Source organism: Vigna angularis, chromosome 2, assembly GCF_016808095.1.
Source record: "Vigna angularis cultivar LongXiaoDou No.4 chromosome 2, ASM1680809v1, whole genome shotgun sequence".
Classification (NCBI taxonomy): domain Eukaryota; kingdom Viridiplantae; phylum Streptophyta; class Magnoliopsida; order Fabales; family Fabaceae; genus Vigna; species Vigna angularis.
The window spans coordinates 2884242-2895051 of NC_068971.1; the positions used below are offsets into that span (position 1 = coordinate 2884242).

Here is a 10810-nt window from a genome sequence, read left to right on the forward strand (position 1 = left end):
TGAATTGCGATGGGAATGTGGATATGAATTGAGTAAAGAAACATTCAAAAAAGATGATACAAAAAAGAAAGATTATATGTAATCTTGAAACTACAAAAAAAAGAAAGAAATTACGTGTAATCTTTCTTCAAAGATATCAAAGATTTTATTTTGAGCTCCGCCCTTTTTCCACAGACAGGTGATGGTCTTTTCAAAGACCTCAACCTTGACATCTGCAAGTGAATATTTTTTATCCAACTGAAGTTTTTCGAAATGCTCTATCAATGTTCTCTGTACACAAAAATATAGACAAATTTCAACGTTAAGAAATCAAAACTTTTTCAAAGTTAAAAAATCAAAACTTTTTTATAGGTTTCCCGTACCACTAGTGGAAAAATGACATTTTATAACGTACAAAAATGACTTTTTATAACGTAGTTATTGGGGACATAGTTCTGGGCGATATAGTAAGTCTGCGCATTAGTTTCTGAACTCCGTCATAATATGCGCAGGGAGTTATAATGACGTAAAAAGCTGGATTAAAACTTTAAGTTGTAACGTACACGTTTAGAGGCAAGTTGATTTGGATGCATGTAATTTAACTAAACAAAGAACTATTCCTAATTAAATTTAAATATAATGAATAACTAAAAGCAATAAATGAGATTAAAGGGTTTCTTTCTGTACCCTGTGCTTCCAAACAAAAGAAACATTCATTGAATTGCGATGGGAATGTGGATATGAATTGAGTAAAGAAACATTCAAAAAAGATGATACAAAAAAGAAAGATTATATGTAATCTTGAAACTACAAAAAAAAGAAAGAAATTACATGTAATCTTTCTTCAAAGATATCAAAGATTTTATTTTGAGCTCCGCCCTTTTTCCACAGACAGGTGATGGTCTTTTCAAAGACCTCAACCTTGACATCTTCAAGTGAATCTTTTTTATCCAATTGAAGTTTTTCGAAATGCTCTATCAATGTTCTCTGTACACAAAAATATAGACAAATTTCAACGTTAAGAAATCAAAACTTTTTCAAAGTTAAAAAATCAAAACTTTTTTATAGGTTTCCCGTACCACTAGTGGAAAAATGACATTTTTATAACGTACAAAAATGACCTTTTATAACGTAGTTATTGGGGTCATAGTTCTGGGCGATATAGTAAGTCTACGCATTAGTTTCTGAAGTCCGTCATAATATGCGCAGGGAGGTATAATGACGTAAAAAGCTGGATTAAAACTTTAAGTTGTAACGTACACGTTTAGAGGCAAGTTGATTTGGATGCATGTAATTTAACTAAACAAAGAACTATTCCTAATTAAATTTAAATATAATGAATAACTAAAAGCAATAAATGAGATTAAAGGGTTTCTTTCTGTACCCTGTGCTTCCAAACAAAAGAAACATTCATTGAATTGCGATGGGAATGTGGATATGAATTGAGTTAAGAAACATTCAAAAAAGATGATACAAAAAAGAAAGATTATATGTAATCTTGAAACTACAAAAAAAAGAAAGAAATTACATGTAATCTTTCTTCAAAGATATCAAAGATTTTATTTTGAGCTCCGCCCTTTTTCCACAGACAGGTGATGGTCTTTTCAAAGACCTCAACCTTGACATATTCAAGTGAATCTTTTTTATCCAACTGAAGTTTTTCGAAATGCTCTATCAATGTTCTCTGTACACAAAAATATAGACAAATTTTAACGTTAAGAAATCAAAACTTTTTCAAAGTTAAAAAATCAAAACTTTTTTATAGGTTTCCCGTACCACTGAAGGAGCGGCGCTTTCCCCGCAATCGAAATTGAAACTCGGCCGGGATGACAGCTCGGACCCTCCCTCGCAGCCGTGCGAGGCGTCGAAGCCGGAGGGCGGTCAGAGTCGGAGTTTGGAACGTCGCGGTGGAGGAAAGGGAAAGAGAGGCTGGGGTCCCCGGTGAGTTGTCGATGGTCCCTGTGAGTTGTCGGGGCGTTACAGATGGTATCAGAGCCTAGCCTCTCCAGTACGGTGTGGTTCGAGGACGAACCAGACAGAATGTGACATCCGGGCACTGACAAGGGCGGGGTGTGACGCCGGTGCAAGAGGCATGGTGTAGGGGGCACAGGCAAGGAGCGACTCCTGGCAGCTTCGGGTGGAAGGGGTACATGGACGAATCGAACATACACCGGAATGAGAGGGATCTGTAAAATTTGTGAAAAATGTCGATTGATTCGAAGACGAAGACGAATTATAGTAATTTGTTTCAATCCAAAACATAAACAAAGACAAGGATAATATTTGATCAAACAGAAGCTTTCTAAAAAAATAGACTAGATAAAAAAAGAGAGAAAATTCTGAAATTTTTTATAATATATCTATATATTATTCTATGAAAATGAAAAATCCATACATATTTTGAAATATTATTGATATTTCAACTTTTAACTTTGATTTAAAAAATTGTATTTGATAGCAGTTGAAGGATAGCTTAAAGGAATTGATTTGACTACTCATATCACCAAAATGCATTTACTTTTCGGTGGCCTAACTCATAAGAACTCCATGGTTAAGCGTGCTTAGCCTGGAGCAATTCTGGGATGGGTGACCTTCCGAGAACTTTTCTCGGAAAGTGTGCGAGTGAGGACAAAGCACACTGGAAAGCCTGGTGGTGATCTGTGGGGGCAGTCGATGGTCCCTGTGAGTTGTCGGGGCATTACAAAAGTGGTCCATTAAGCCATTATTTTTTATCCTTTTAACTGCATAGAGGTTATGGAGCAGTTATTAATTTTTAAACGTAAAGCCCATTTATTTTAAATCCTGTGATGGCCAGACTTTATATAAGGGAATGAGTTACTCTCAGTTTTGATCACTAAGTCTACTCCTCTGTTCAGAAAAAACACACCATCGAGTTTGAGTGAGTTAAGGTTTAGAAAACAAAGTTGTCTGTGTTTAGATTCACAAAATTGCAATGGCAGGAGGTACGCACATTATTCTTTCATTTTTGCTTCCGCTGTTTTTGATCTGAATGTGTTACTGTGATGTTAATATAACATGTTTAGGTCAATTTCATACTATGCTATTTTATCAGTTTACATATAAGGTTAGCTTTGCTGTGAAGAGTGAAGAGGAGTAGAGGTGAGTTTTTTTCAGTTAGTGACAAGTGATAAGGAAGCAGGGGTCTCTCACAAATTGTAGAAATGTTTCTCAAATGTTTTGGAGAAGCAAGTTCATCTCAACGGTTATACAAGTGCTTTGCTATCAATTTTTCTCTCACTGATCTTAGGAAATCCACCGACAACTTTGATCAGAACAGAATAATTGGACGTGGAAGATCTGCCAGAGCATACAAAGGTTGTTTCCAACACAATGATGCTTCAGATTATGCAACTGCAATAAAGCGATTCCAGTTGAAACTCTCTGTCATGGTTGAGTTCAAGAACGAAATATAGTTGCTCTGTCAGGTTTGTCACCCTAATTGTGAGTCTCTTGTAGGATTATGCAACCACAAGAAAGAAAAAATTCTTGTGTTGGAGTACATGTCCATATTGGAAATTCAAGTGCAAGTGAAAGTCACATGTTGGATAGAAATGAAAAACTAAAGCATTATATAAAGATGGAAGACTCATTAATCCATTATCTTTAAGTTTTTTGTAGAAAATAGTACTCAATCCTTTGTATAGTTGAGTTCAGATCTCATTAAAGTCTTACACCGAATTGTCTCAAATTAAGAGTATATAACATCTTATAAGAAAGATTCATCATAAAACTTTGGCCACAAACCCGTTTGGCTTTCATGAAGTAAAATTACAATATAATTGATTCAAAATTTGGATACTCCATCTACATATTAAAGAAAATATTAAAGCTTCCATAATAAATGATTGAGAAAGAACTTACTTAAAAGAATTCAGGATTTTATGGTTCAAACACAGCATCATTAATTAAAGCCTGGAGGAACCTACTAAGAAGTTGTCTATGTCCACCTAATTAATACTCCATAAAAAGTCGTCCTAATTGACCGTTTGATATGAGTATGTGTGTGGCCAATCAATGCAGGGATAAAGAAGCAATTTCGTGGAAGAAAAGGTGCTACACATTTTGATATGCTCTTTCTCACGAAACATGGCAACGCGTATAAATGAAGAAAAAAGAGGACAGTCTTAGCTGTGGAGAATGGAGAGAGTAGTTTGTTTCACAGATTGGAACAATGTTTATGAAATGTTTTGGTGACACAAGTTCATCTCGGTGACAATATGCACAGATTGGAACTATGTTTCTCAGTTGTTTGGGTATGTGCTGTTGGAAGCCCACATCGAATACAGACTCATCTCCGAGACAGTTTTCAACGGTGATACAAGAGCTGTGCCATCAATTTTCTCTCGCTGATCTAAGAAAAGCCACCAATAACTTCGATCTAAACAGAGTAATAGGAAATGGAATGTTCAGTGAAGTATATAAAGGCTATCTACAACATAATGGTGCTTCTGATTACACGGTCGCAATAAAGCGATTTAACGATCAAGGATGCGAAGCGTTTAACAAGGAAATAGAATTGTTATGCCAGCGTCACCCCAGATGTGTCTCTCATAGGATTCTGCAACCACGAAAATGAGAAGATTCTTGTATACGAGTACATGTCCAATGGGTCTCTAGATGAACACCTGCAAGATGCTGAACTATCATGGAAGAAGAGGCTACGGATATGTATAGGAGTAGCAAGTGGACTACACTACCTTCACACTGGAGCCAAGCGTTCCATCTTTCACTGTACACTCGGTCCTAGTAACATCCTTTTGGATGACCACATGGAGCCAAAACTCTCTGGTTTTGGTGTTAGCGTGCAGGGATCACGCTTTAAGTCAAAGCAGAAACAAATCAATGTAGAGCATGCTATAGGTAATTTTTGTTTTGTTTTACGAGCAATGAATTTATTTTTGTGGGTTAAACTAAGCTAATAATTTTTCTTATAGGTTCTTGGATCTATATGGCCACAGAGTATGTCATGGATGGTACCATCACAGATAAATGGGATGTTTTCTCCTTTGGTTTGGTTCTACTAGTAGTGGTGTGCAGGAGGACGTATCATTTAATAACCCTCTCTGAGAAAGAACTTCTGGAGAATCCTGTTGAGGAGAAAATTGATCCTATTATCAAAGGAAAGATTGCACCAGATTGTTGGCAAGTGTTTGTAGATGTCATGGTGAATTGCTTGAAGTATGAAGCAGATGAGCGACCAACAATGGGTGAAATAGAGGTGCAACTTGAGCACGCTCTATCGATGCAGGAACAAGCAGATATCACAAACTCCAACCGCGATTATATATTATTGTCCAAAACTATTATTCCCATGCACGTGAAACAGAATGTGATGTGAGAAGAGAAGTTCGTGAAATTTAATTTGGTGGTTACTTTGTTATATAGGAGTACAAGTACCACAAAAATATCTTTCTTTTACTTTCTATTGGAGATATTATATTTCACACAATCCAATCTCTTGTTTAGTTGATTTCACATCCCAACTATATATAAGGTCATTAGCCAGAACACTAAAAGACAAGCAGAAATGTTTTACTTCATTCCAGAAAAGTTCTTCAACCTTAAGAGTACGAAGGGTTCAAAATACAAGTAGGCCACAAGCCATGGAAGTTTAATATGCTCACTACATTCACAAGCATGGACATTGCAAACATAGACCTTAGTCTTTCGAGTGCGATATCAATTTGTATAGTCGTTTGAAAATATGATCAGTTTTGCATTACTATTCCATTATCTTTTGGAAATTTACTGTGCGCAATTCTTCTTCAAATTGTGAGCCTATGGTCACACTCACTGCTCCAAATGTCATAGATCTGAACACTAACATTGTTTTGGATGACAATATGCAGCCAAGACTCAAGATTTTGACCTTAGCGTACAGGGAGCACGTTTTATGTCAAAGCCAAACCCAATTAAAGTAGATAATGATATTCATATGGGTAATGTTTTATTTTACGAGCTTAGTCATTTCTACCCAATTAATTTGTCAGTTAAACTAAGATATTACTTTCACTTTTAGGTACTTGGGGCTACATGGCTGTGCAGCGTCTCAGTAACCATACCTTGTCCTTTGTCACAGATGACTTTGCCGATTTATTATTTGTCGTCTTCATTGTAATCTTTGTCACGACCTACCTTCCTTGACTCTCCAGGGTCACGAACTTAGTGTTTCGAGCATCTTCCTCAGGTCATGCTTTGCTTGAAGTGTTTGACCCGACAAGCTCTTTAACTAAGAGCAATTACAAATCCTTGGATTAATTAATGGTGTAAATTATGTTCTCAAAGTTGTTTGTCAACGACCTGATCTTCTCCATAACTCAGCTGACAGGCGGTACTCTCCATTTCTGTCGAGTTGATTTGCCACGGTCTTCACCCGAATTATGTATTCGGCTACTCGTTTTCTCTCTTTCATCTTCAAAGTTTTCAAACTCACCTATAAGAATTTGAAGTCGTACTTGCTTATCATGGTCATCCCTTTGTATGTCTTCTCCAGGATATCACACACGTTTCTCCTGACGTAGCTTTTGCTATCTTTTCAAAGCCGAACTTGTCCACAAATCTGTACAATACGTACAAATCCAATTTGTCCTTTTGTCAACACCCAATTTCCGAGTGACTAAATTATATAATTTTGATGAAATTTATTTTATTTTATTTTATGTTATTCTAATTTTATTTTATGATTATTTTACTTTGTTATTTTGAGTAATTGTATCTGAGTCTATTTTATTATAATGTATTTTATTTTATTTTAATCCTATTTCAAAAAGAAACAAAAAAAAATTGGCAAAGTTCAACTTTCTCGGTCTGCTTACGCTATCTCCCATTCTTGTACAAATCTTCTGCCTTTAGCTAGCTTACCTTAAGAGGAGACACAGCAGAGGAAGGGCTGTTGCAGGAAGCAATCATTGAACAGGCCAAGCTTTTGACTTTGGTTTCATCTGCCCCGTGAACATGGCTAAGGGAGAGAGCCATTTTGGATCGGAGGATCACAATTCATCTTTTGACTTCCACCTATCGGTCTCACGTCATTATACCATAGCCGAACTCCAAACTCTGGACTCCCCTCACTTCCAACACCATTATCATTCACTCACACGACTCTGAGAATTCAATTCTTCACCACGCACAATAGAATCCCAAAAACATTTTCACAAAAAAAAAAAAGAAAACTGATACCTTTGGATTCTCACAACATCCTGTTCTCACTGTTCTCACTCGCACAGAAAAAGGCTCTCCTCATCATTAGTTCATCTTTGATTTACCCTTCCATCTTCTTCAACACACTCAAAACCAGAGGACCCATGATTTCCCATCTTCCATTCACACAACAGGACCCTCACTATCCACTCTCGTTAGCATCTTCATTGTCGTTCGCAGGCACTTACGAAGCAAGTAAAAGCTAGAACGCGAAAGGTAAGTCTTCACTCTTAAATTGCTCATATGCTATGAATGTTTGGGATATTGATGGTTGTTGTCTGCTTGTATTGGGATTGGGTTGATATCTGCTTCCATTTGATTTGATAAGGCTTGGCATGGTTTGCTTGCTCATATCTGGACTAAATATGTAATTATAGAGGGATACATATTTCTGTTACTTCTGGCTTGCTTCTGTACCCTCCTTCATCCATTCCCAACAACCCAAACACGCCTCACGACCTTCAACAATGAGAGACCAGTGCTCTCTTTGCAGAACCCAAACCTGCAAACTGATATCCGCACACAACCCCCTTGATCATCATCAACCTTGACTTACACCGTGAAAACCCCTATGGCCATGTTCCTGCAAGAGAAAAGCCTAACTCATTATTTCCAGATTCATCATCTTCCTATTTCAAATTCCCCCTGTTAAAAAAAAGATTCCAGTATATCATGAACCAACTTCTCATAATCTTCAACCACAACCACATCAAAAGAAAATACCAAGCAATCAGTTCATCGTACACTATGTTGTTTGGTTTAATCAATCAACCCTAGCACAAAAGGAGCTGTAGACGGCGGTCGGTTGGGAGAAGGAGGCGTCAGTGCACCGGCAGCGGCTGGTCTCGGTGGGATCAGGAAGAACTCATCCCAGGGATTGTGTTTTTGTCGTTCACAAGAGAAAGAGAGGGCGGGGACGCCGCGACCGGCGGTAGCTCCGGTGGAGTGTGGTGTCGCTAGCGACGCCGAGACTAGTAGAAGGTGGTGGCGCGGTGGCTGGTTCGAAGAAGTAGTGGTGCATATGCGACGGAGGCAAACCCTTCCCTGGGTTGGCGTTTTAGAAGCGAGGAGAGGGAGAGGGCGGTGACGCCGTGGCCGCCGGCGGATCCGGCGGAGTGGTGTCGCCGGCGAAGTCAAGGTGGGTAGGAGGCGGTGGCACCGTGACTGGTCGGACGGGAGCAGCGGCATGCGCGTGTGTAGGGAATGCACACCTGGGATTCTTGCTCAGAGAAGAGACCTCTCTTCTCTGAATAATATTGACCAACACTAACCGAATAATACTGACCAACACTAACCGAATAATACTGACCGAGTATATTATACAAAAAAAAAACTAAAAACAAAAGCCAGGAACTTAAACGTAATTGCAAATAAACCTTGATATTTAATTTTATCCTAACAGGTCCACTGTCAAGCTATGAGGTTGGACTGCTGTTTTATTTATTTTGTCATCCAACCCGCCATTATTTTACCAAATTGAGAGGCTAATCCGTCGAGCCCTTTCTACCATCCCTAACTATAACACTAGGTGAATCTACCTAACTTTTTCTACGACCATATTGGGTTGGATGAATTTCTCTATAAACATTTTTCCAGAAATAAAAGTCTTTCAACTTTTCCAATTGCTTATTCTCATTTTGACTATGCTTATTCTCATTTTGACTGAGTCAGACTTTCATATGCAGGCCCCAGTCTTTGAAGGAGAGCAAACAATATCTGAAATGAATGCTTGGTGAGAAATAAACACAGCCTTGTAAAAACTTTAGGGGATCTTATTTTGGCGAGATTCCAACCCAAACCTAATATTCTTCTCAAGCCAAACGAATGAGAAGTAGCATAGTTCAATGTCTATGGTAAGTGACAAGTGAAAACTACTTAAGCAAGCAGGTGTTACAAATTGGAACTATGTTTCTGAATTGTTTGGGCATGTGCTGTTCGAAGCCCACAACAAATACAAATTCATCTCGGAGACAGTTTCCATCGTTAATAGAAGAACTGTGCCATCAATTTTCTCTCATCGATATCAGGAAAGCCACCGATAACTTTGATACAAACAGAGTAGTAGGACGTGGATTATTTAGTGAAGTATATAAAGGCTGTTTACAGCATAATGGGGCTTCTGATTACACGGTCGCAATAAAGCGATTTAATGATCAAGGATGGGAAGCGTTCAACACGGAAATAGAATTGTTATGTCAGCTTCATCACCCCAGATGTGTGTCTCTTATAGGATTCTGCAACCACGAAAATGAGAAGATTCTTGTATACGAGTACATGTCCAATGGATCTCTAGACGAACAACTACAAGATGGTAAACTATCATGGAAGAAGAGGCTAGAAATTTGCATAGGAGTAGCACGTATACTACACTACATTCACACCGGAGCTAAACGTACCATCTTTCACTGCATCCTAGGTCCTAATACCATCCTTTTGGATGACCACATGGAGCCAAAACTCTCTGGTTTTGGTGTTAGCCTGCAGGGATCACGTTTTATGTCAAAGCAGAAGCAAATGAATGTAGAGCATGTTATGGGTAATTTTTATTCTGTTGTATGAGCTTTCTCATTGCAATGAATTTTAGTGGGTCAAACTAAGTTAATACTCTTTCTCATAGGTACTTGGGGCTTCATGGCTGCGCTGGTCACCGATGGTACCATCACAGCTAAATGGGATGTTTTCTCATTTGGTTTGGTTCTACTCGATGTTGTGTGCAGGAGAACCCTGACTGAAAAAAATTTTCCGGAGAACCACCCTGTTGAGGAGAAAATTGATCCGATTCTCAAAGGAAAGATTGCACCAGATTGTTGGCAAGTGTTTGTTGATGTCATGGTAAATTGCTTGAAGTATGAACCAGATGAGCGACCTACAATGGGTGAAGTAGAGGTGCAACTTGAGCACGCTCTATCGATGCAGGAACAAGCAGATATCACAAACTCCAACTGTGATTATACCATATTGTCCAAAACCATTATTCCACGTGGAGTGAAAGTGATGGGTGTATTGAGGAGAAGGTTTCCTGTGAGTTACACAGACACCAATAACACCTGAGTCAACTATATAAGGGAACAACACCACTCTTTATCTAAAACCTTAAGACAATGGGTTAATGGATCTTTCATTTTTATATACTACTCTACTATCTCATTTCTATCCAATGTGAGACTTAGATTCACACTTGAATTCTCTAACAAAAACAATACGTGGTACTTGAGAAATGTAAGTGACAAGATCACCGAAATTAAGGTTTCTGTTTTTGTTGAAAAAAACAGTTACAGTAAGCTGAAACTAGTTGAGCATTTAGATACTAATGTGGCTTCTGTTCTGATACATGCTTCCAACTTTTTTAATTATATGTAGTTTTGTTACACTTCCAAAATTCTTAACAACAATGTATGAAGATGTATTGTATATATAAATCACGTTACACTTCTAGTAGCCTTCCATTACAAAAAATACAAAAACCTAAGTATTGAAGTAGGAAAAAGCATAAGTATCAAAGTAGAAAGTATGAGTAAAGGACTATTATATGTTAACAATTTTCTTAACAACTTTTTGAATAGATTATGTGTCATTATTTTGTTGATTCGTAAAACAGATTAATGTCAAA

The 10810-nt window shown here is 37.9% G+C and overlaps 1 protein-coding gene, 1 long non-coding RNA gene and 1 pseudogene across 2 annotated transcripts; 2 read left to right on the plus strand and 1 right to left on the minus strand.

Annotated features, from left to right (window-relative positions):
• Positions 1–3876: 3876 nt before the first annotated feature.
• On the plus strand, positions 3877–5441 carry LOC108328754 (receptor-like protein kinase FERONIA; annotated as a pseudogene).
• A 79-nt stretch (positions 5442–5520) lies between these two features.
• LOC128195500 (uncharacterized) lies at positions 5521–8829 on the minus strand. The gene is made up of 3 exons (XR_008247120.1): positions 7945–8829; positions 6862–7783; positions 5521–6559 (listed from the first exon to the last, which is right to left on the minus strand). It is a non-coding gene; the product is annotated as an uncharacterized LOC128195500 (long non-coding RNA).
• LOC108326952 (receptor-like protein kinase FERONIA) lies at positions 7277–10333 on the plus strand. The gene is made up of 3 exons (XM_017560587.2): positions 7277–7416; positions 8886–9736; positions 9818–10333. Exons 2-3 carry the CDS (start codon positions 9106–9108, stop codon positions 10249–10251), a joined length of 1065 nt encoding a protein of 354 aa, XP_017416076.1. The 5' UTR covers positions 7277–7416; positions 8886–9105; the 3' UTR covers positions 10252–10333.
• Positions 10334–10810: the final 477 nt, after the last annotated feature.